The sequence below is a fragment of the Ursus arctos genome, unplaced genomic scaffold (assembly GCF_023065955.2).
Source record: "Ursus arctos isolate Adak ecotype North America unplaced genomic scaffold, UrsArc2.0 scaffold_8, whole genome shotgun sequence".
Classification (NCBI taxonomy): domain Eukaryota; kingdom Metazoa; phylum Chordata; class Mammalia; order Carnivora; family Ursidae; genus Ursus; species Ursus arctos.
The window spans coordinates 12574229-12600307 of NW_026623100.1; the positions used below are offsets into that span (position 1 = coordinate 12574229).

General features: G+C 49.0%; 1 protein-coding gene across 3 annotated transcripts in view; it reads right to left on the bottom strand.

The window, feature by feature from the left end:
* Nucleotides 1-26079, bottom strand: part of THADA (THADA armadillo repeat containing) — a 318617-nt gene that overhangs the window by 20056 nt on the left and 272482 nt on the right. The window contains exon 37 of one of the 3 annotated variants that reach the window (XM_057309405.1): nt 7952-17157. The exons of the other annotated variants lie outside the window; for them this stretch is intronic. Within the exon in view, the coding sequence (XP_057165388.1) occupies nt 17048-17157 (110 nt within the window). The 3' untranslated portion in view covers nt 7952-17047. Of the gene's footprint in view, nt 1-7951; nt 17158-26079 lie in introns of those variants that run through there. 3 annotated transcript variants of the gene reach the window in all.

Consider the following 26079-nt stretch of genomic DNA (forward strand, 5'->3'; position numbering starts at 1 on the left):
CCCAGCACACCTCCCCTGTGCTCTGCCTGCTCCTTGGTGATGTCGCCCTGCTGAGACTCCCGAAGTGCTCGGTCACCTCCACCTCTTCGTGGAAGGTAAGTACCTTGTGCTTGATTCCTTTCTGCTAGCTCACTCACCCCAAAGCACTCCTCCTGGAAGGGGCAATCTGAGCCTTCTCCCCATCTCCCTGACCCTGCCCGATGAGCCAGTGAGGAGGTGGGGTACAATGAGGATGCCTACCGACCGAGAAGCCCTCCTGGGGGCGCCTGGGCAACTTGAAGTCTCCTTTTGCCATCAGCCCCCTCTTCTCTGCCTGGGCAAAGTTCAAGGGCTCTGCAGACACATTCTACATTCCTCAGTGACCAGCTTGCATCTTACCATCTTTCTTTTCCCTTTCCTTGAAGTCATTCCAGTTTTCTTTAGTTTATTTCACTTCTTTTTCTCACAGGGAATTTCTTCTCAGCTGAGCTCTGAAGACTGACTAGCTCCTTCTGAGTTCTTCCTAAGCCTCTCTGACCCTCAGCACCACTTACCCGCCTCCCTTACTCTCCCCCTGGTCCCCCGCTCCCATTCTCAACCCTTTCAGCTTATTCGGGGCTTGAGGTGGGAGAGAGGAAGAAACCAAATGACTGATTCATTTCAGCAAAGCTGTCGTGAGCACGAGGCGCCGTGCCAGCCAGGAGCCAGAACTCCCTGGAATACGCGCCCAGTCTAGGCATGGGACACATGGCGCAGAGCACAAGATGGGGGTTTGCCCAGTTCCCCCAACGCACTAGTGGACTATGGAAGATAGTGGTACAGACGGTCCTGAGGCATAACTGAAGACTAGAAATTCGAAGTCAGAAAAATTCAGGAAGATAATTTTTGTCTCCTGAGGATGTGACCACTACCATCTTCTCGCCTTATCCAGAACCCAGAAAGCTCCTTTATAGGTACCCCATCCTCCCTCTCAGACTTTTACAGGTCTATGTGGAACAAAAACAGTCCCTGGTAATACAGCAAGTTCATCAAGGTATATACGATCCCTGAACGCACAAAGTAATTTTAAGATTTGTAAACAGCACTCAAAATGTTAAGTACCTGTGATTTCGAAGTTTCTGGAAACTTTATATCTTGAAACTGAGTTCACTCCCAGGCTTCCCGAGGTACTTTCCTATCAGTGCCTTGTGGCCAGGATTCCCCACCGGCCTCCCTTGAATTGCTGCCCACCTCCCTAAGGCATCGGAAACCATCTGCTGGCCATGGCCCTGGGCTGATGGGAGTGGGGTGGTTGAGGCTGGAGAAGCCTGGGGTGAGGGAGGTGAACGGAGAGGCCACAGAAAACCTCTCTTCAACAAAAAGCCTTGGAAGAGAGGACAAGTTAGAGAATACAGGGCAATGAGCCAGTTGGGTTTTTAGCCAACTTAAAAAAAAGAGAAAAGGTGAAACTGGTAGGGTGGATTTAAACTAGCTGCTAGAAGAGTGCCTGGGTGTTCGGAGGCTCCAGAATGTACTGCCCAGAAGAGTCCACTGCTCCTTTCCTTTTGGGACCAGTCTTTGGTGGGAAGGGTGGGGGTGGGGGTGAGAAGGAAGAGAACTCAGGGAAGAAGCGGGTTGTATTTGACCTGGAGGATGTTTTGATCTAGCCGTGAAGGTTACTGCTGAAAATAACCAACATACAACTAAACTGACAATGGCTAAACAGCACATGACAAAATTCACAACTGACCAAAGAAGTCATTTTGTTAGTAACACTGAAAACCGCAGATAATAACAACAGCAACCGGGGGGGGGGGGGGGAATGCGACCCGATGGAAACACACATTAGAAAAAATACAACTGCCGAAATCTAAAACTCAGGTATATAAAACGCTTTTTATTGACTAAAATTTCTGACCAAAACGTCATGTCTTTATTGTTAAATTTATACCTAAAAGAGCTGATACCTAAGAAAATAAGGGAGAACCTTAGAAATGGTTTAACTGATCTAGAAAATGGATTAAGAAATTAAATTGGCTTGACAGAGTTACAAATAATTTCTTGATGAAAATTAATCAGTGTTGGTATAATCCAGATAAAAACTGTGTATTTAGCTAGAATTTCGGACTTAAGTCATCCGTCAAGAAGGCATAGTCTGGCCAGCTTCCCCTGGCCCTAGACCCACCCCTCCCGCCTCTTACCTGACTGGACTCTTTGGCAGTGGGCGCAGAGCCCCTGGGCCTCTCCGCAGCCCTCCCCCTGCTACTGGCTGCCCTGTTTTCTCAGGGGCGTCTTGTCCTCCGCCCTCACCTCTGTCTGCAGGCAGCTGTCCTGATGATGGCACACCGCCTCTCCCTCCCCACCGCCGCTCCTAAGACCACCCTCACTGGTCTACCTTTAAGACCAATGATAACCTTTTTTTTTTTTTTTAAAGATTTTATTTATTTATTTGACAGAGAGAGACAGCAAGAGAGGGAACACAAGCAACGGGAGTGTGAGAGGAAGAAGCAGGCATCTTGCCAAGCAAGGAGCCCGATGCGGGGCTCGATCCCAGGACCCTGGGATCATGACCTGAGCCGAAGGCAGATGCTTAATGGCTGAGCCACGCAGGCGCCCCCAGTGGTAACCTTCTAACCAGCCCCCCTGCTTCTGGTTTTGTATTCCTCTCCTCCAAGCTGCCCTCCACCCTGTAGGCAGGGGAATCCTTCTAAAGCCTCCTTTTATAAAAGCCTTCAGTGGCTCCTCAAGGCTGAGAGTCCTAACTCCTCAGCCTGAAGGACTCTTTCTGCCTGGCTCCCCTGCCCCGTCGCTGGAAGGATAAATCAGTCTACAGCTCCCCTCCGTCACTCCTCCATCACCAGTGGAGTGGCTGTACCAGCCACGGGGGTTTTAGGTTCACACATTCCTTTATTCAGGGCAACTGAGTTCCTTTCTTGCTAAATTCTTCCCCTGCCTCAGTTCAATCTTCTAGTGGCCCCTAAACCCCTTAGTACCCAATCCTTTCCCCAGACTGTCTTTCTTCTGCTTACCAGCATCTCTTTGGTGAACTTACTCGCTTCTAGAGAGACTCCGGGCTCCTCAGTCTTACTCCTTCAGTTTCTTTCCAGATCGAGCAAAATGAGGTCAATGTATCTTGGAGGCTGGGGCTGGGGTCATGTATGCCTACTTACTATTCCTTGACAGAGTGGATCTAGGAGAATGTCCATCGAGAAGGGACCTCCAGGGGCACCTGGCTGGCTTAGTCAGTAGAGCATGTGACTCTTGATCTCAGGGTCATGAGTTCAAGCCCCACAATGGGCAGAAAGCTTACTTAAAAAAAAAAAAAAAAAAAAAAAGAAGGGACCTCTAGGTCCTCAAAAAGTTAAACATAGAATTACCATATAATCCAGCAATTCCACTCCTAGGTCTATCTCCAGGAGAACAGAAAGCAGGTATTCAAACACAAACTTGTATATACATGTTCACAGCAGCACTACCCACAAACAGCAAAAAGGTGGAAACAACCCAAATGTCCACCGGTGGATGACTGGGTGAACAAAATACGGTACATCCATGTAACAGAATCGTACTCGGGCATAAATGAAGTACTGATGCACGTTACCACACACCACATGGATGAACCTTGTGAATGTCATACCCGTGAAAAAACCCAGGCACACAAATATTCTACAATCCCATTTGCATGAAATACGCAGAATGGGGAGAGTTGGAGACAAAGCAGACTGGTGGTTGCCAGGGGCAGCGAGGGAAAGGGACGGCAGAGGGTGGTGGACACAGGTGTTTGGGGGCTGAGGGAGCACGATGGAAAGTGCTCTAGAACTAGATGGAGGGGATGGTTGCACAATATTACGAATGTACTAAATGCCACTGAAATTATACTGAAGATGAAGAAATTTTATGTTAAGTGAATTTCACCTCAGTAAAAAACAAGAATACAAAAAAGAAAGGATCTCCTTGGGGATGGAGCCAAAGAGTGTGCTCAGAACACAGGATGACAGATAATTCAATTCTGTGCCCCTGTGGCGCTAAGAAAACAGGGTGGTAAGTAAGGACCTCCTCAGTGAGCAGTGCTCCCTGGCACACACTTCCCCAAGACTGACCCTGGCAGGTGTGTGAGAGGTGGATGGATAAAGGCATACATGGGGGTTAAATGAGGTGTACATGGGACTAGCCCTCCCTCCCCACTGCTGGGGCTGGGCTCATACGAAGATGAGAGATTTAGGACCTGGAGGACTAAAAAGGTGGCAAGCCTAGGAGGGTAATCTCAACCACCACTGAGGAGGGAACCCTTGCTTTCCTGCTCATTTGGTAATAAAGCAAGACATATTCTGTCTAAAAGCACCTGCAAGGTAGGACTCATGTCTAAGTGGATCTCATGAAATAAGAGTTTTATGCAGAGAGCAGGGATCAGATCACAAAGCCGTAAGGACAAATCTCTTTACCCAAATTACACAGACCCACTTGTCTGGTTTCCATTTCATTGCCCGAGTCTGTTTTATAGTTGTGATTTTTCATGAGAGCTTTTAAGGAAGGCTATTCCCTGACATCATGAAAAAAAAAAAAAAAAAAAAGTCCAAATACAATTACATTATGGAGCGGTGCTTTTGGAAGAGAACGCAGCCACCAAGCTTGCTGGTGTCCTGTTCCCTTCCCTTTAAAACCACTTGTCTGCTCTCTAAAAGCAGGAGCCCTCAATCCCAGCTCTCCCAGTCCCTCTACCCTCTGATCACCGAGTAGCACCGACGCCAGGAAATGCACACTGCGTTGCGGACCCACGGAGCTGGAGAAGTGGGCGGGTGGGCAGGGGGGTGTCTGGCTGGGGCACGCCCAGCACGAGCACACAGTCCTAAGCCAGCATGTCTAATGCTGCACATCCTACAATCAAGGTGAGGGAACGGAGCCCCCACCTACTGGCTTTTCCAGGAACCTACTCTAAAACCTCCTTCCCACTCCCTCCCTTAAGGCTCAGGCCTTCTTGAGATTTGCCCTCGGGCTCGGGGAATGGATTTTCTTAAAAGCTATTATGAAAAACATCTCTTCTCTATCAAAATCTGTTCTACTGTGAGCAAATTCTGCACTTTTTCATCCTGGACCCCCTTCTTGCTCCTCCTGGCAGAATATTCCTCACTTACCAGTAGAGGCTGTTCCTTCTTTCCCTTGGTTTCTGATTCAGACAGATTAGCACCTCCTTCCGCCACTTCTAGACACCCCCCTCTCCTCCTCTCTCAACAATCTGTCTTCCCTGGAAGTCCATAGTAGCTACCTCCCCACTGCCCTGGCCTTTCTCAGTGATGCAGAGTTGTTGCTGGCCCACTGGTGACCTCCACATCCGTAAACATGTCCCTCCCAGAATTTGGTTCATCATTCTTCAATCTCAATTCCACTACTTTCCGTCTCCAATTTCACTCCACTCACAACAAGCATGATGGCATTTGAGAACTTGGCATTACTCAGAATTATTTCAACTTCAAGATCTCAAGTTCTTTTTTCTTTTTTTAAAAAGATTATTTATTAGAGAGAGAGAGAGAGCACGTGCGTGAGCAGTGGGGGAGGAGCAGAGGGAGAAGCAGACTCCCCACTGAGCAGGGAGCCTGATGCGGGGCTCAATCCCAGAACCCTGAGATCATGACCTGAGCCGAAGGCAGACACTTAACTGACTGAGCCACCCAGGCGTCCGTCAAGATCTCAAGTTCTAAGCCGTCTCATCACTTTTTGTTTGTTTATTTTTTAAAAAGATTTTATTTATTTTTTTGACAGAGAGAGACAGCCAGGGAGAGAGGGAACACAAGCAGGGGGAGTGGGAGAGGAAGAAGCAGGCTCCTAGCGGAGAAGCCTGATGTGGGGCTTGATCCCAGAACGCCGGGATCATGCCCTGAGCCGAAGGCAGACGCTTAACGACTGCGCCACCCAGGCGCCCCTGTTTGTTTGTTTTTTTAAGATTTATTATTTGAGAGACAGAGAGAGGGAGAGTAAGAGAGTGCACAAATGGGGGAGGGGCAGAGGGAGAGAGAAGCTTCAAGCAGACTCCTTGAGTCAGCTGTGGAGGTTGATCTCATGACCCATGAGACCATGACCTGAGCCGAAACCAAGAGTCGGACACACAATGGACTCAACCAGCCCCGGTGCCCCTGTTTTGTTTTTTAAAGTAGGCTCCATGCATAGCATGGAGCCCAACGAGGGGCTTGAACTCACGACCTTGAGATCAAGACCTGAGCTGAGATCAAGAGTCGGATGCTTAATGGACTGAGCCACCTAAGTGGCCTCCTTTACATAACTTAAATGAACACCCCCAGTGCCAACATTCACTGAGCCCTTATTACACACAGCACTATCATAAGTACCTCATATGTATTAATTACAACAACCTCTTGAAGGTTTTATGAGCCTCATTTTATAAACAAGATAAGTGGAGACACAGGTTAGGATACGGGATTTAAACCACATAGTCTATAGACCATATCATACACCATATGGCCTTTCTAATATACCATCTCTAACACTGCCTCTTCTCTCAGGCCATCACTTGCCTTTCTTTACATACCCTGGTCTCCCTGGGTCCATGATGCTCTTCTAGGCCCCAACCCTCATGTCAACTTGACCTGAGGCCAGGCTCAACAAGTGCTCCATAACCACCTCTCCTTAAACCCAATCCACTGCTCTAGTCCGGGGCACTGATTCCAGCCAAAGAGAGGTAGTATGCTGATTAGGCTCTTCATAAATTTCAGCTATTCACAATTTCAGCTGGCCTTCCACTGGCCCCTGGCAATTCTTTTTTTTTTTTTTTAATGATTTTTTAATTATATTATGTTAGTCACCATACAGTACATCCCCGGTTTCCGATGTAAGGCTCGATGATTCATTAGTTGCGTATAACACCCAGTGCACCATGCAATACGTGCCCTCCTTACTACCCATCACCAGTCTATCCCATTCCCCCACCCCCCTCCCCTCTGAGGCCCTCAGTTTGTTTCTCATAGTCCATAGTCTCTCATGTTTCATCCCCCCTTCTGATTACCCCCCCTTTCTTTACCCCTTTCTTCCCCTACTGATCAACCTAGTTCTTATGTTCCATAGATGAGAGAAATCATATGATAGTTGTCTTTCTCTGCTTGACTTATTTCACTTAGCATTATCTCCCCCAGTGCCGTCCATGTTGTAGCAAATGTTGAGAACTCGTTCTTTCTGATTGCTGAGTAATATTCCATTGTATATATGGTCCACAACTTCTTAATCCAGTCATCTGTTGAAGGGCATCTCGGCTCCTTCCACGATTTAGCTATTGTGGACAATGCTGCTATGAACATTGGGGTGCATATGGCCCTTCTCTTTACGACGTCTGTATCTTTGGGGTAAACACCCTGGCAATTCTTTCATTCATTTTTTGGTGACCCCTAAATGAACCTCAAAATGAACTGCTGCAACCTTCTCCCTGTCCCTATACCCCACTCCCTAACCACTCCTTCTTACAGATAATCTTGTCTTCCACAAAGGATATTCAACCTAAGCTCAAACTTCTGTCCTCCCCAACTTCAAAATTTCTCTAATGATTCTTATGAAACATTAACTTACGGCAGAACAGGGACTAAGAAATGTCATCTTAGGACAAGAGAGTAATGTCAATATTTATACAAGAGATAGCCTTGGAGGGGGAGGAGAGCCTAAAGATACATGAGAAAAAGGGGCATCATGGCTGGATAAAGGTCACGGGGATGGCATCAGGTGCTTTGTGAAGAATGTGTGGAGGTGAAGGAGCCTTTTTTTTTTTTTTTCTTTTTGCGGAGTTTGGAGCCAGGAGAGGGGGTGGGAAGAGAAGATGGATGATGTTCAAGGGTAGTCAGTCTCCTACTTCTGAACTCCTTGAAGTTCGCTTCTGACCGTCCTACTGGACCTTCTCTTTCAATTCTCCCTTCTGATATTTTCTTAGTCCCTATCCTCCTTGCCCTGGCCTTTTGACAGTGTTTGGCATGACTCACCAACCCTGTCCTCTAGACAGTTTTTCTTTCTGTGGCTTTCATGACAATGGAACCTCTGGATTTTCTTGATGAGTCTTCATTACCTCCTTTGCTAGCTCCCCTCTGAAACTATTCCAATAGCCCCTACAATGGCATTTCTCTCTCCCCACCCCCAATCCATCCTTTTATCTCCCTCATTCAATGCAGATTTATTGAGCCCTTACCATGTGCCGAGCACATGGTAATTATTAAACTGTAGCTGGATTAATCTTAATGCATAGTTCTGATCACTATTTGTTCAGAAATTTTTACTGGTTCTCTCCTGCAAATGATATCCAGATTCTTTGGCCTGATACTCCAGGTTTTAGTGGATATCTGCCGTTTTTGTGGCCTAGCTTCCATTCATCTCCTCTGGATAGCTAGACCCTACTCTCTCCCTGGATCCAGCCCCTCCATATCTTTTAGTCTGTGTGGTTTTGGTGGGGCCAGCCCTACTCTCAACTCTAGGCATGGGCACCTGCCCCAGGTCTAAGCTAATCAGGGTACCATATTCCCTGACATGCCCCAGGTCTAAGCTAATCAGGGTACCATATTCCCTGACTCAGAGATTAATTTCAGGATGTGCCTGGAACCCAACTGACAGCCATTAAGAAAGCATTTAAAAGTAAAGGGACTTTATTGACACAGGCCTTCAACAAATGACGATGTAAAGGCTGGAGCTGCTGCAGCCATCTTACAACTCCAAGGGCAGTGAGAGTTTATCTGAAAATAGAACCAACGAAAGAACAGAGGGGAGAAATGGCAAGAAACTAGGTTCTTGGGACACTGAACCCCTGAATTAAGGCACATCTGAATCCAGCCCTAGCCCCAGAATTCTCACTTATATATAAGCCCCAATATGCCCCTGTGTGCCAAAGAGGGTTGGGTCAGACTCAGTGACCTTTGCTTGTGAAAGAGTCCTGCTTGATCCAGGGGTCCTGCACTGCCTCCCAGTCCCATCTGACCCCACCATACTCGTGCACTTGAGGCTTGCACTATACTAATTTATTCTTTTTCTGAGCAGGCCTCACACTTGGCCACCCCTGTTTTTCTGGAATGCTCCCCATCTTTCCTCACTGAAATCATACCCACCCTTTAAGGTTCACTTCTAATGAAGCTTCCTCCAAGCGGCCATTCTTCTCCAATTTCCCCCAGTGACAAATGTTTGTTGAATATACAACCAAACGAACAAAAAATGACACAGAGAAACAGGGCCCAGTGGGGGTCGGGTGCTCCAAACTGATGTACGGAGCTGGGTTCTGGCAATCACACCCATCATCCCCCAGGGTTTGGGATTTTGTTTCCTCCATCTCCCCCAGGTCTAAAATCCCTGCTTCTGACCCTCCTTGGCCAATCCTTTGCCAAACCATTTTCCTTGGGAAACTGGCTTTTTAGAATGCAAAGAGATATTTAAAACAAAACAAAATGAAATGGAAAAATTTCAAACTCCAAAACCAACCAATGGTTAAAACAAAAGATTCGGCTATTCAATTAAGTTTGGAAAATTCTGGGTTAAACAAAGGGGTTTTTTTGTTGTTTTTTTGTTTGTTTGTTTGTTTGAGATGCAGGCGGTGGAGACGGGGGAAGGGCATGTGGCCTTTCTCCAACTTACTGGTGAAACAGGTACCCCGAGAAGGCAGCGCCACATTCTTCCCTGCAGACATGCTTCAGGGTTTAAGGCCGTGCGGGTTATTTTATATACACATATAAATATCCTATCCTTTGTTCAAGGTGCCTATTTGCTCTGCACAGTGACTATTATGAACACAGAAAACTGTTCATTGTTAAATATGGCATGCTAAGTGGTTTTGCTTTCTGGCAAATCTCCAAACCATAATTATTAAGGGACTCGAGCTGCTGAGGAATTCTTGGGTTACAAGAGGCTTTGATCCTGCTCCTGCCTTCTTTCCCTGACCCGAATTTCCACGGGCGTGGCTGATTGGTATTGTTTCTCACTGCTGTGGAGGTGAGGACGGCACAGAACTCCCAGATGACCGGGGGCTCGGGCCCCACAGCAACTGCGACGAGGCTCTGGCTACATCTCTGTGCCTTTTGGAGCCCCAGATGGCTGTAACCAAGGGAATGCACAAGCTCTGGCCAAGTATCAGAGTCGGAATGCTGTGGTCTCTACTACTCAGTTTCCCACACATTCTGGGAAGCCCAGCGTCTTCGGCCTCCCTCATTACTGGGTTTCCAGCTGGGATAAAGCCTCCAAACTAGACGGCTGACATGACTGTGCTCAGCAAAAGGCAACAGGCTTCGGGTGGGTGAGGCTTTGTTATTTTATTCCCATCAAACTGGAGAGATCTGATCCAAAATTCTCTGGGCTGCCATTTGGCAAGTGTCGACCTCCACCTCTCGGGGCTGCCTCCTCCACGGACGGAAGAAGACACCTCCACTCAGTCTTAAACCGTTAGGGCAAACTTTTCCAAGAGCCAGACTCCTTTCTACTGAAATCTATGATGAAATGGCAAGGGGGGCCAGATCTATTCCTTTAGATTCTTTTCATTCCCCCTGGCTGAAAGGAGAGATAGGAAAGAGCACCCAGATGTTTATGAGTCCATGACAGATGGAATAAAAAGACGCCTTCCAAATAAAGTGCTGAGGTTCTCTAATCGGATGAATGAAAAGGATTCTATAACCAACAGTAAGTTTCTGGCTTTCCAGCATTAAACACACACACACACACACACACACACACACACACACCGTTTAGCATTTGGATTGGGGATGGAACCTTGTTCGCTTTTTAACACTTGTTTTTATTCATATTTTAATATAGCTTTTCTGTGAGACACGTGATCACTCCCATTTTACAGATGACAAAACTGAGGCCAAGTGCGTAGAAGCAATAGATAGAGGCAACTGCCTGACTCCTGGATCACTATTCTCTCTCCCAGATGGTACTGCCATTCACAGGTCTGCTTCTCAGATGGGAAGGCACCTTCTGGGTCATGCTGGGGGGAGAGCAGGGTCGGGGGAGAGCAGGGATGGAGAAACAAGGGCAGGGAGAGAATGGGAGGAACACAGACATCAGAGTAGCTCAGGGCAGCGACTAGAAAACAGAGGTTCTGATTCAGGGGGAATTCAGAGAATTGCCCCGTCCCCACCCGTCTTGGGGAGGAAGCCAGAATGAAGTTGCCTTCAAGAGCCTGCTTTCATGGGGAGAGGCAGGGAATGGAAGCAGAAGGCCACCGGCGCCCTGTTTATAAGCCGCAAACCATGTTCTTTGCTGTCTACCAGGGGTGGCTGCTTGCTGGGACTGAGTCAGGTGATCAATTACAAAGAGGAGAGAGCCGTACTCTGCTGGGGCAGCTGGGCCCCATGCCAAAGGCTAGGCTTTGGGCGAGTGCAAGAGGCTTCCGAGCCCCTTCTCCCCTGAATGGGTCAACTTAGCAGGATTTCCCCCTTGTCCCCCACTTCCATCTCTCCCATTCCCACCTTCCCCGCTGGCACCCATCTTAGGAAGATGCATACGAATTCATTCTGGAAATGGGAGATCTTTTTCCTCGCTCAAGGTGAATGAAGGTCAATGATTCACACCGCTAAAAATGAACTTAAGGCCACCTATCACTAAAAGGAAAATGAAATACACAAAGTTAAATTCCCCTGCTATTTAAATTCTAGCAAGGAACATAAAACCTTATTTAGCAATTATAACCAACACTCAAATACGTAAACTTTAATGACATGTTATGGACCAGCGAGAGCAAAATGAGGAAAAAGGAGGAGAAGTGAGGGCAGGGGAAAGCCACAGACTAAAAGAGAGGAAGACAAGAGGCAGGAAGTGAGGTGAAGCTCAGAAGCAGGGCAGAAATGAGAGGAGGAGGAGGCACAAACAGAGGGATGGGGGCATTTAGGAAGTCAGCGCTAATGCTAATGATTACTTAAACTCCTGCGGATCTTTATCCTTAAACTTGCAGATGCCCCTCCTCTTGGAATGCGGGAGCCCCAGAAGCCCACTGGAGTAGAATTGCTGGATGAAACAGGGGACACCCCATTAAATTTGAACTTGAGATAAACAATGGCTTTTTTTTTTTTTTAAGATTTTATTTATTTATTCGACAGAGATAGAGACAGCCAGAGAGAGAGGGAACACAAGCAGGGGGAGTGGGAGAGGAAGAAGCAGGCTCCCAGCGGAAGAGCCCGATGTGGGGCTCGGTCCCAGAACGCCGGGATCACGCCCTGAGCCGAAGGCAGACGCTTAACCGCTGTACCACCCAGGCGCCCCCTGTACCACCCAGGCACCCCAACAATGGCTAACTTTTTGACATAAGTATGTCCCGAGTATTGCATGGGCATTCTTACGGAGAAAATATTATCCGTGGTCCATCTGAAATTCAGATTTATAAATCAGAATATTTATCTGCTAAATCTGGCAACCCAATGCGGAAGGTCAAACCATTCTTTGGACCAAAGCCCATTGGCCAGGCCAGTATTTACACTGAGGGTGGGGGTGGGGTGGGGGTGGAGGTGAAATCAAGTTGAAGGTCACTTTTAAAAAAGAGGCGGGAAGCAGCATAGAGGTTTTGCGAGCAGGATAGGAGTCAGCGATGGACAATATCAATCCTTGAGCTTTCTCCTCGAGTTGTTTATTTCCTGCTATTCTTCTCCTCCACTACAGCTGAGGCTGTTGGCCCCTCTCCCTGCCAAGGGTTATGAAGACTAAAAAGAGTACCTCTATGTAGGGCTAGATTGGGATTGTAACATGGCCGACTTCTGTGGGGACTTCTGAAAATTCTGGAAGATTCTGGAGGTCCTCAGGTATAGAGCAAGTTTGAACCTGCTTAGAACAAGTGTTCCTTAGAACACTAAGGAACAAGTAAAACCAAAACAAAACATAGTCTGTAAGTTCTAGGGTGCTAAAAGAAAAGCAAAAAAATCTTTTTTTTTTTTTTAAAGTAGGTTCCACACCCAGCAACCCCATGCAGGGCTTGAACTCACAACCCTATCAGGATCTGAGCTAAGATCAAGAGTGGGACACTTAACCCACGGAGCCACCCAAGTGCCCCCTAAAAATAAAATCTTAAGCTCAATTTTAATCATCATAACTTTCCGAGTGACAGGACAGCCCATGCCACCAGGCTCACGGGAGAGGGGCAATGGGGACTGCCCTCCACCAGAAGCTCCAGGTTCATCAACGCTTGTTAAGAGGACGCAGGGTGATGTTGGCAGAGGCTAGCCCTGCTGCCCTTGCAAAGGGGCCAGGAGGTCCTCTTAGGGCTGAAGAAGAGTTGCCAAGCCCGAGTACTGATCCACGGACTCTGGGCAGGAGCCAACAAGGTTACAAATCACAACTGAGAAGGCCCATTCTCTCCCGCTCACCACTGCCCCTGCTCTTTGCTGAGACTGTGCACCCGGCCGGCTCACCCACTTATGCCCCGTGCCAGGTCCCTGTGGGCACCAGAGATCGCAACTCATAATATGTGGCCTTCTAGACTTAAAAAAAATCACATATTTATTTATAATAATAACAATTATTTTTTTAGGTAACGATATGCCATTGCACGTCCATTCATACAGATCTACTCCATTATGTTTAACCGCCTCGTGGTACGTGCGTGTATCAAGGTTTCTTTGATCCTTTGAGTTGTACATGTATCTTTGCTCATGTGCACCTATTTCTGGAAGATAAATTCCTCTGGAATTACCTGAATCAACTGGCAAAACCATTTAAAATCTCTAAAGATACCATGAAGCTCCGTCCAAAAATGCACAGATTTACAGCCGCCCCAGTAAGACATGAGGAAAACGATCGGGCACCATTGCTGTTTGGCATTTTCTTTATCGTTAGCCAGGACGAGCGCCTTCTGTCCTACGTGTACCATTCTTGGCTGTGTTTAATTCCACAAAGTGCTGGGTTTTTATCTCTTGCCTCTATTTCCATTATCTTCACTTAATTGAATTTGAGAGAACTGCCTGCACATTATAGAGGACACCTTACTCGTCTATGACACTGCAAGGACTTCCTCTGAGCACAGTTTCATCTGCTCAAATACTGATAGGCTTTTTATCTGTTTGGGCCTGAAAGGAGTCTTTAATTTGTGTTTTGTCATCGGCAGGACTTATTTAGATTGTAGTATAAATATCCAAGTGGAGCTTTTGTTGTTATATTTTTATTTTAAATATCTAGTTGCTTACAATTTGGTTAGAATGTGGCCTAAAAGATTCCTACTTCAAGGAATTGAGATTTTTCTTAGGGGCCTGAAACATAATAGATTTTTGCATATGTTTTGTACCTATTCAAAATGGATGCTTATTTTCTGTCCCCAGAGTACATGGTTTATACACATTGAAGCTTTTTTTTTTTTTTTAAAGATTTTATTTATTTATTTGAGAGAGAGAGAGCAAGTGTGAGAGAGAAAGCACAAGCAGCGGGGAGCGGTAGAGGGAGAAGCAGACTCCCTGCTGAGCCCGACGCAGGACTCGATCTCAGGACCCTGGGATTGTGACCCGAGCCAAAGGCAGATGCTTAACCAACTGAGCCCCCCGGGCGCCCCTACACACTTAAGCTTTTAAATACGGCATTCAAGTCCTTTATAACCTTATTTATGTTTGGTCTGCTTGGCCTCATAAATTCTGAGAAAGGTGGGTTAAAGTATTCTACTATGGTTGTAATGTTAACAATTTTCCCCTAGTATTTCTTAGTGTTTTTTGGAGGTGGGGTAAGTTTGGGTGCTATTTTACCTGGTGTATAAAGGTTCATGCCTGTGACATGTTCTTCGTGGATCATACCCTTTAATCACTATCATTGTCCAATACTCCCCTTCCTGTACAGCTTTCTACTTTTTTGTCTAAAATTTTAGTTGGCCTAATATGACTATTGCCATCCCCTTCTTTTTGTTGTCATTTGCCTGGCACAGTTTTGTTCATCCCTTTATTTTCAACCATTCTGTGTCAATTTAGGTGAAATTCTTGTATCCATGTGGCATGTAGCTAGATGTGCCCCTTTCTTCCTTAGTGAGAGAACTCTAGGTGATGTGCCCAGGCCAGAAGAATACATTTCTTTGTACATCTTGCAGCTAAATAGGACCACGTTACCAAGCTGTAGCCAGGGAGAGGTACACGGAAGTGCACTGTGGGACTTCAGCAGGGCCCCTTCAAAAGGAGAGGGCTGGAGCCCTTCACTGCTCTCTTTTCTTCCCCTTCTCATCTGCAATGAGGATGGGATGGCTAATGCTTCTAGCAGCCATCTGGGATCAGGAGGTGTCCTTGGGAATAGAAGCCACATGTCAGGAGAGTGAAGCAGAAATTCACAGGAAGCCTGGGCCTGGGGCCTAATGACTGAGAGCTGCTGATCAGCCTGGACCCCTCCTTATGGGCTACATAAACTTGAGAGAGAAACTTCCACTAGTGGCTTTTCTGTTACCTGAAGACATCAGGACTCCCAAAAGATACATCAAATTTTGCTCCCCACCCTTTTTGGGAAAACCTCAATTTAAGAGTTATCATCATTTTTCCTTCCATATTTGAGACTCAATTCCTATTACAGTGATATTTAGTTACGTTAAAATGCTTAACAAACACATTTGGGCATTTCTTTCTTTCTTTCCCTTCTTTCCCTCCCTCCCTCCTTTACTTCCTTCCAAAGACTCTATCCTTACATAATCTCTACACCCAACATGGGGCTTGAACTCACAACCCCAAGATCAAGAGTCGCATGCTCCTCTGACTGAGCCAGCCAGGCGCCTCTGGGCATTTATTTCTGAAGAGATTTCTTTTAGCGTCTTGCTACTCTGGGTTGGGTCCTTTGACCAGCTGTGTCAACACCACCTGGGAGTTGGTAAGAGATGCAGAATCCAGTGCCCTCTCTAAACCTACTGAATCCAAAGCTCATGTCACAAGATCCCCAGATGACCTCGTGTACATACTGGAGTGTGGAACCACTGCTTGAGGGGGCACCAGCGTCCCCTCCCCTCCTCTGGCTAATGTCTAGTGATCTTCTGGATTCCCACAGAGGCCCAAGTCCTCAGCAGGCATTCTTGGCCCTTGAAGTGGCTGGCCCTCACCCTTCCGGTTTCGCTCTCGTTCTTCCTGCATCCCACCCCCTTCTCCACTCCTTCCGAGGGCTACTTCCACAGTTCCTTAGGCGTGTCATGGCACTCCCTGGGCACATACTCAGCCCTCTCCTCGTAGCCCACCAGTCGCCACCCCTCAGCCCTCTCCTCGTAGCCCACCAGTTGCCACCCCCTCTCCCTGCTAACACAGTCCAATTTTGTTCTGGGAGCCATGTGTGTGCTCACAGGTGATGATGGGTTTAGCCCCTTCTCATACCTTTGTAGCTAAGATGGCCACGTACCCAGACCTGGCCAAGGAGACATACAGATGGGCTTTAGAGGACATTTTTAGTTCCTGGATGAAAATTACCTGGAGATAAGAAAATGTTCTTCCTTCTTCTTTCTACCTAGAATGTTGGGGTGATGGCTGAAGGTGCAACTGCAATCTCGTAACCATGAGAACAAGCATGAGGTCAAGAACCAACATGTTTGAGGGTGACAAAGTAGAAAGACAAAAAAAGCCGGGCCTTTGCCTGGGAATCTGTTTCTCTGTCCCTGCCACCTCCTTTCTCTTCTCATATGCTCCAAACTGACCCTTCCTTCAGCTCTCCTCTAGCCAGTGTCACACGGAATGAAAGTATATTTTAGCCCATTAGCTATACTATACTGTATTCCTTATTTTTAACTTATAGTAACAGCTACAGTGAGCCTTTCCTTATAAATATCACCCATCTTCCCAAATCTCCCTGCCCACCAAATCCACCACTCTAGAATGAAAACAGTGGGTTTTTAGTTCTCTGAGACTTGGAAATTATTATCCCCCCATGGGTTCGAGCCAGCCAGCTCCAATCTAGGTCAACCTCCCCTCCCTTTCCCATCCCCAGGTGGCCAGCCCTGGTTCTTGCAAGCTATGTCAGGGGGCACTTTGCCTATTGGGACTGATATTTTTAAATTTCTGTGGTTTCTGGGGAGTAGATGTTGTAAAATGGAGTGAAAAGAAATTGAAGTTTGAAATTTGGTGAACTTTCCCCTGCCCCGTACATGTGAATAATGACTTGCTGATGGAAGCGGCTTTTTCAAAGATGAGAAACAATGTAAGATTTATGGACAAGTCTGTTCAAAAAAACCCAGCTCCGCTTGCAGCCAAGGTGGAAACGTCAGGAGATTCCTAGATCTATTCTGGTTGCAGCAAGGGAAGGACAGAGAGGAGCCTGCGGGGAAAGAAGGAAAAAAGATAACAGGAGGGGTTGGAATTGGCTGGGCAAGAGCACGGGGAGGTGAGCACTTGGGAAGACTTTTTATGCCCATTTTGTAAGTTCCATAGTAAGGTGAACAGGACAACCATTTCCAGGAAATGATGGTGAACGAAACAAACAAGACTGCTTTGCTGGCATTGTTTTTACGTTTCTACATGGATGGCGAGAGAAGATGGGGGCCAGGACAACTGTACGTATGGAGATGAATGAACCCTTTATAGGACCCTGGGAATTCTGCTTTTAAGGGTTCTGACCTCTTATTGTGTGCTTAGGAAGCCACCAGAAAAATAGTCCTGACAGTTTCTCAGGATCAAATCTACCAATCTTGGCCAGGATTCTGCTCCTCGCCGGACCAGTCTCTTACAGCAATTGCTGTGCCCCCTCCGTCCCTCCCCGAGAGGCCAGGGGTGGGGGCTGGGCCCTCCTGGGAGCAGTCCCCACATTGCGCATCTGGAGAGCCTCCTGCGTCTTGTGGGTGCAGAGCCAACATTTTTGAGTGTATATTTTATAACCGCAGTTTCAAAGTATAAAAATAGAGTGTGAAAAATAAAAACAGAACTCACAAGCAGAGCCTCAGCCACCCCGCTGGTTAGAAAGGTTAGAGAAATAATAAAATGAGAGTAACCAAACTGAAAACTTGAAGAGGGCTCACTGGCCTTGGCCAGAAGAATTCCAGGGCCAGACTTGTGTGCACTCTCCCAAGTGCTGAAGGCAGCTCGGCTCCCGCTTAAAACGCCTGTTATCACTCCTGTCTCCCCTGGGGAGTTATTTATGAAGCAAGGTTTCCTGGCCAGCCCGCCAAGCAAGGTATCTTTCACAGGGACCGGCCCGGGCAGGAGGAGCTGAATGAGAAGCCCACAAAGGCTGTGGGTCGAGGTGCCGCTCACTTCTGCCTCTTCAAACACACCCAAGCTGTAACTCAAAACCTGAAAACAACCCAAATCCTTCTCCAAACAAAAACCAAATCTTTTATGTCAGGTTCCATATATTTTCCTACCTCCCGTCCCCATCCCAGCATCTCTCCACAGCAGAAATCAATTTGCTCAACAGAATAAGTCCTGGGGAGTTTTCCTTCTCAAAGCTCTCATTTGGAACAGATTAAGGAGGAGGGGGAAAGAATATGATTTTTTTTTCTTTTACTTTTGAAACAAATTAACACACTTGAGACTTTGAGGCAGAACCACTATGCTCTATGACTGGCTTTTAAAAGAAGGGGCGAATTTCATTTTCTGGTATAATGGGACTGCATTGCTTGGGGAGCCCCTGCCAACCCATCCTAACTAATTAATTAATTATTATTTTTTTAAGTAGGCTCAATGCCCAGTGTGGAGTCCCACACGGGGCTTGCCTGAACTCACAACCCCGAGATCAAGACCTAACCTGAAATCAAGAGTCCGATGCAACCGACTGAGCCAGCCAGGCGCCCCCAACCCATCCCAATTTAGCCTGATCCTGAAGGCCCAGTGCGGGATCACTGAGCACTCTGGGGGGGCTCACCATGACACTGGGCAGGGGTCTCCCACCCAAAGGAAGCTGCTCATCTCAAACCCCATGTGCACATTCATCCCCAAAAACCATGCTGTAAGAGCAGTCTGTCAGCCTGACCAGAGCTGCTCGAGAATTGAACACACCCAGCTTCACTGTGATGGAGATCCAGCCCTTAAAGAGCTTACAGTGTGGGTGGGATCCTAACCCAGAAACAATAGAAGAGCTGAACAGTGTGGATCTGACCAAAAGAGAGACAGAGAGAGACCAAGGCTGGGGGCTTTGTGAGAAAGGGGGGCCTGGGGACTGGGCCTTCGGAAGCAGCAACATTCCTGTAGGTCAATGCCACATCAGACACAAGGCCAGGATGGGTGAAAGCGCAGAGAGGGAGGGGGCAGGGTGTGTGCAAAGACATGGCCTCTGGGCTCTCTCCTCCATGTTCCTGTTCTTGGGTCTCTTCTAAGTGTGGTCTCCCCCACCTTCCCATTAAAGAGATATCTTTCTAGTAAATGCTGGCTATGGGTAATGCAATTGCAAAGCCTGCTGTCTTGTTTTCTAATGAAGTTTTTTGGTGTGTGTGTGTGTGTGTGTTTGCATTTCGGGTGATGTGTGTGGTCTGAAGAAATGTAATGGGGGTAAGCAACTAAACTCGTCAAGCTGGTGGACAAATGGAGATGAAAATTCTTATTGCTGATTACCAATTACGGCCTTTTCTCATAAAATGGTCCTGGGAGTTCCTAAAAAAAATACGGACGCCAATAAGGGGAAACCTGTTGACTTGAGGTAGAATAATACCTCAGAGGGCAGAGGCCCAACAGTTAAGGCCAGAGGCTCTATCTGATTTATCTGTGTCCCCCAGCTGTTAGCAAGCAGCTGGAACTTTCCAGGAAGTCAGGAATTAGTGCCCGTATGAAAATAAGAAGATGGGAAATGGCAAGAAGTGAAGGCCCTATCTCCCCAAATCCGTTCTTCCCTCCTCACACAGAAAATAGACTTTTCAGCCACACACATGTTCACTTACTCACATTTGTGAGCCTCCTTTGCTGAGCCATGTGGCATGTGACCGAGTCCTGGATGATGAGACACCCCTGGAAGTGGTGTCTATAATGTCTAGATGGGCTTTCCCCTCCCTCCTCCCCGCTCATTGGACTGTGGCTGTGGCAGTGCGAATGGCAACTGCCACCCTGGATCATGAGCGGGACGGTGCCTCCCAAAAACGGCAAAGCACCAAAAAGAAGTGGGGGAGGGGGTCCCTGGTGATTGTGGATCTTCACAGCAGCACACTGAGCCTTTTTTTCTTGAAAGAGAGAGAGAGAGAGAGAGCGTGCACCTGCGCTTATGGGCAGGGGTGAGGAGTGGGGAGGGGCAGAGGGAGAAGGAGAGAGAGAATCTTAAGCGGGCTCCAAGCTGAGCGTGGAGCCCGATGCAGGGCTCGATCTCACGACCCTGAGATCATGACTTGAGCTGCAAGCAAGAGTCGGATGCTTAACTGACTGAGCCACCCAGGTGCCCCATGAGCCTTTTATGTGAGGAGGGAGAAAGAAGCTGCTATCTCGTTTAAGCCACTTTTAGCTTGGGTCTCTGTTACAGGTGCCATATCTATACCCTGACTAAAATACCAGCAGCTTCATGCATGAGATCCCAAGAAAATACTTCAGAAAGTCTGTCTCAAGATAGGCCCCACAGTAAGATCCTTGGTTGTAACTCTACTAACTTGAGTATTTTGGCTGGAGGTGGGGGTGAGTGGAGAGGGAAATGGGGCAGGGGTGTGGGGAAGGCAAGCTGCAGTCAAGGCCAACCTTTGTCTCTGATTCTCGCTTGATGCTCTCCGCCTTTGCTCCTGTAGACCAGCTTCACAAGAAACGACTTTTGAAAACCTGGATTACCGAATTACACGAGGATTTCCAGCTCATTTAGACGATGTCTGAGTGACCTGGCCCAAGCATATCTCCTTACAGTCCCATCATAACGTCAGCGTACGTGTTCACGTCCAAACTGCTTCTGTGTCTTCTTACAGAGAGCCGCCTTGAAAGGCGTCCAGATTTACAACACACCAGCCTGCATGTGTACCCAAACGTACACACACACACTCCATGTGTGCAGGTAAAAATACCCCCTGTGAAGCCCTGTCACCTCCCATTCTGTTCTGCCTACAAGAGCTTCCGCCCTGTGGATTCCTGTGGTCAGAGGAGAGCCGCTGGAGCAAGGAAGCCTGGGCAGTCACGCTCAGAGACCTGAGACCAAAACTTGGGTGTTTCATGGGCAGGATGAGGGCTTTCTAGGCCCTGATGTTACTCTTCACACCTCTTGGGACCACAGCGGGATGCTGAAGAAAGAGGGGCTACTACCGTGCCCAGTTACGTTACAACAGTCCGGGTCTGACACTCATTTGGTTTTGGGGACCGGGGGAAGAAGAAGGTCATCCTCTGGACAGTCTGCAGGTGAACGGACTTCGGTGGGAAAAGGGGTCACGTGGCCGGGTAGGTGTGGATGAAAGGTGTGGAGGGAGGACTCAGGAAGGGCGCTCCCTGAGGAGGTGGGGTGGGGAGGCGGTGCGGCTGGCCAGTCTGGGGATGAATGAAGATGGGGACCCATCTGGTCACCCTGACAGAGAGGTGACCCTAACTCCTAAGACTGGCCTGGGTTCCAAAAGGAAGACTGTTCGCAATAGTCAGATGAGGACCCCTGCATCCTGGTGCGGCCTAACGGAGGAACATCTCGGCTCTGGAGTTCGGAAAAGGAAAGCACGGAGATCAGAGCTGAGGCCAGAACAGGACAATGAGGATCACCGGGCTCTGCGCTTGTCTTGACTAAGCACGTCAGTGCCTGTGGGCTCCTCATCACCCTCAGGGGTCAGTCGCCTTGGGCCCAAGGAGCTTGGCTTTCAGGAGCAGCAGCAGGGGAGGCAAAATGATGCAAAACGGACCCTCATTTCCTCGAGAGGAGCCCGTTGTTGTCTCTCTGGGGCTTAGTCACTGGGAGGCCATGGAAACGATCCCATCACCTCAGCAACCAAGCCCAGCCGGGGTACTCAGTGGCAGTGGCAACGTGCTCCCAGATTTAAGACAGGAGCATTAGTTAGCATCTGCTTTCGCACGCCAGTGCCCAGCTGCCAGTGACGCATTCGCCAGGATGCAGGTGAACGTCACGGCCAGGTTTCCAGGAACACGGTGATGGGGAAGGCAGTTTGGTGCGTGGTGAGGGGGGCTGCACTGGGAGAAGACAGAACCAGCTCCTGATAGCCTCCCTCCTTCAACAGCTGTTTCCCTGTTTCCCTTCACCCTCTGCCGGCGTGGTGCCCGAGGTCCACCTGGCAGTCAGAATCGCAACTGCCGCCGTGTTGTGGTTCCTCCCCTGGAACCCCACTGACAATACGGATGAACATCCAGAGGCCCCGAGAGCGAGGCCCGGCACAGAGCAAGGCTGTGGTGTCAGGGCTCACTGCAGGGTGTGGTTTTATTGCTGGGAGATGCCTGGTTTTGTAGAACATTCTGTTCTTCCCACCCCTGTGATGCTGGAGTCCCTCCAGGCCGTCTCTCCGAGGCAGTGTTCCCTCTCCTCTGCCCCTACCGCACAGCTCCTACCTCACCCCTTGACCCCATCCCAGGAGTCCAGATTATTCTCAGGGGCACCCTTACAGTTCTGTCACTTCTAGAAGTTAAGGTCTGGGGAGCAGTGGAGAGGAGCGCTGCTCTGTGTCTCAGTAGACCTGTGATTTATTTTTTTTTATTTTTTATTTTTTAAATTTTTTTAAAAGGTTTTATTTACTTATTTGACGGAGAGAGAGACAGCCAGTGAGGGAGGGAACACAGCAGGGGGAGTGGGAGAGGGAGAAGCAGGCTCCCAGTGGAGGAGCCTGATGTGGGGCTCGATCCCAGAACGCCGGGATCATGCCCTGAGCCGAAGGCAGACGCTTAACCGCTGCGCCACCCAGGCGCCCCTAGACCTGTGATTTAGACCTTTTTCCCACTAATTATGGGACACTGGGGAAATCGTTTACCCAACCTGGCCTCTGGTTTCCACATCTAAACCCCCAAGTCCTGTGATCCCCTTTCTTTAAAATCCTTGGGAAGCGGGACAAGTCACCTTGATGTAGGGCCTCCTGCCACCTCCCACTGCAGCCACCCACCCTCACCGCCCCAGTTCCCACTGCCTTCCCCAGGACAAGCTCTGTCTATCTGAGCTCTTAGGTCCCCAAGCCATTTTCCTGGGTTGATTCTAGTGTCTTCCTTTTGAACGCAACAGTGAATTTAGAAGACCTTCAGCATCCCTCTTCGGTTAATTCCTCCACTTTAAACCTAGATGGCTGGATTTCAAGTCCCCTTCCTGTGTCAGAGGAAGTACTGAATGGGCAAGGCCTTTGTCTCTCTGGACCCTGAGCTCCAATGCTGCTCGATACTTCTCTCCCACGGGAACTGGGGTCCCCTGCTTCAACTCTCTGACCTTCAGCTGATTTGTATTTAAAATGGAGGCAGGGGCACCTGGGTGGCACAGCGGTTAAGCGTCTGCCTTCGGCTCAGGGCGTGATCCCGGCGTTCTGGGATCGAGCTCCACATCAGGCTCCTCCGCTGTGAGCCTGCTTCTTCCTCTCCCACTCCCCCTGCTTGTGTTCCCTCTCTCGCTGGCTGTCTCTACCTCTGTCAAATAAATAAATAAATAAATAAAATCTTTAAAAAATAAAATAAAATAAAATAAAATGGAGGCAAAAGTAAAATATCTCAGAGTGGCTGTGAGAATTGAAAGAAGCCAAGAGTGCCTGCTGGGTGACGTTCTCCATCTCCCTATCCCTGCCATTGGCCTCCCCAGAGTGGGGAGGAGACTACCAGAAGAGGCCCCAGGAGGAAGGGGCCTCCATCCTCAGAGCTGCTGCTGCCAACTCCAGGCCTTCCAGATGGATCCATCTGGCCCTGGCCCTGGTAACCTGACCAGGGCCCGAGGATCAAGTGGAATTCCCCCCTGGGTGATCGTGTCCCGGCCCAGTAGGCCACTATGGATGGAGTTCTTGCTCAAGAAATTCCATCTGGTATGAGACGAAATGAAATGGCGAGGGAGGGGTACAGCCAGTCCCAGGCGTGGGACTTGCCACCGTGACCTTGTCTTAGCAGATGCTCCATCGCTCCTGACTGAATGAGGTCTCTGGGAAGACTGGGGGCCTAAGGTAGCTGAGTCTGCAGCAACGAGGATCCACCACCTTGACGCAATTTCAGGGGCGCCTGGGGGGCTCAGTTGGCGGAGCGTCTGCCTTTGACTCAAGGCATGGTCCCGGGGTCCTGGAATCAAGCCCCACATCAGGCTCCTTGTTCAGTGGGGAGCCAGCTTCTCCCTCTCCCTCTGCTGCTTTCCCTGCTCGTGCTCTCTCACTTGTGCTCTCTCTCAAATAAATAAAATCTTACCAAAAAAAGCAAGAGAACCCAAAGAGCTCTACCTCCCTTGCCTTAGGTTGATTCTAAAAACACTGATCGCTTTAGCGTGTTTAACTACTGTGAAGGACACAGTCCTCCATTCCTTCAACCAACTGATCGTCCAACAGCGATTTTCTGCTGAACATCTGTTATGTGCCAGGTTCTGGGAATAGAGCAGTATGCAGAAGAGACGAAAACCTTGCCCTCTTGGAACTTTTATTCTGGTAGACGGGACAAAGAACAAAGTAAACAAACAGTAAAATAAGACAGTGAAAGGACTACGCAGAGTTAAACCGGGAGACGAACAGGTGGCTACTCTAAACTCGGTGGCTGAGGCAGGCTCTCTGCGGAGAGGACACTGAAGCAGAGACTGAAACGACAGGAAGGAGGTTAGCTGTGTGGGACCAGGGAAGACCATTCCAAGCTGAGGAAGTGGCTGGTGTTAAGGGCCTGCGGCTAGCATGAGCCTGGTGAGTTCAAGAACCCAGAGGGAGGCTGGAGTGGCTGGAGCAGAGAAAGAGAGGGAGCGAGCACAGCAGATGGGGAGGGGAGAGGCAGGGGTGAGGCTGGGTACGGCTTTACATGTTACTTCAGGAGCTGGCTTTTACTCTGAGAAAGAAGGGAAGCGAAGAAAGTGCTCTCAGCAGGATGGTGACGTCATCTGACCTACTCCCTAGGAAGAGCCCATTATTGGCCTCAGGGACAAGGGACAGCAGGTAGATAAGAGCTGAAGCAGGAAGGCCCAGCAGAGGTGTTTGCAGAAGTCCAGGAGAGAGATGACGGTGGCTTGCACCAGCGCATGAAACAAGCCCAGACGACAGGCAACTTGTAACTATTTCTTAAACGAATATGCTTGATGTCACCACTTTTGGCCTCTTATTTAAACAGTAAGAGAAAGACCTGTGGACCATCTAGGCAGGCATGAAAGGGCGATTGAGGAAATAATTCAGAATTGGAAAACAAGCAAAAAGAACTTTCAGAGGCAGGTCAGGCCTGGAGACAGGTGGGAAGGTTCATTCTCCTGTAGCGGTTATCTTATTTGGGTCATTCTTCCCCAGAGAAACGTACTCGGCATACACTCATCAGGTGACACGCGGGGAGCGGAAAGCCCTCGAAGTCTGAGTCCGGGGCCGGACTCCGGCACCCAGCACAGAAGACACAGTGTGGGGACGGGGCCTGTGAGCAGGGGAAGGAAGAAGCTGGAGGGAGGCAGAGGGAGGAGGGAGGCCATGCTCAGAAGGCTCGTCTTCCAGGACCCCCTGGGACTTGCCAGCAGCACGGGGCCTCCCGCCAGGCCTGGGGCTGGGTGGGCAGGAGGCCTTGGCGCGCAGTCCTGGAAGTTCTGGGGGTGGAGCTGCCTGTGACTCAGCCCAAGCCCCACAGCTCCGGGGCTTTGCTGACCAGGCGGCAGGCACCGCGGGGCCGCTGTGTAATGTCAGAGTGACCCGGCCTCCGTCCCGGCTTGCTCAAGGCTTGGAGTCTGTGGGCTGTGTCGGCGCTGTGATGCCGTCTCTCGGGCTCTGTGTGGGTGACAGCTGTGCGTGTGTGCACGTGTGCGAGGGGGCAGGGGCAGGAACACGGTTAGGTCTTTCCTTCTCCACCGTGCCCCAGGCCAGATGACTTGCAATTCTGCCCACCAAGCTATGTCTACGGCCCCGTCCTCTAACGTCTGAGTCTCGATTTTTCTACCTTCTGCTCCTGTCCCGCTCTTTCGCCTCCCTGATAAGCTCCGCTGTGAGTCTGGTCCTCCTGCCCAGCACAGAGACTCCTGCCGTGTCTCCCGGGTAACCCAGGGCCGTGGTCCCTGCAGTCCCCGGGCTGGCTCCCTGACCCCGCAGTCTGACACCCAGACCTGAGTGGTAAGGGTGAGGAAGGGCTGCCAACTGTTCGCCTGTAGGACCAGGATGGTGGGTCAGTCAGGACTGAGCTGATTCTTGCACGGAGGGCCAGGCTGCCGGTTCTGGGGCACATTCTTGGTTCAGAGGGCACT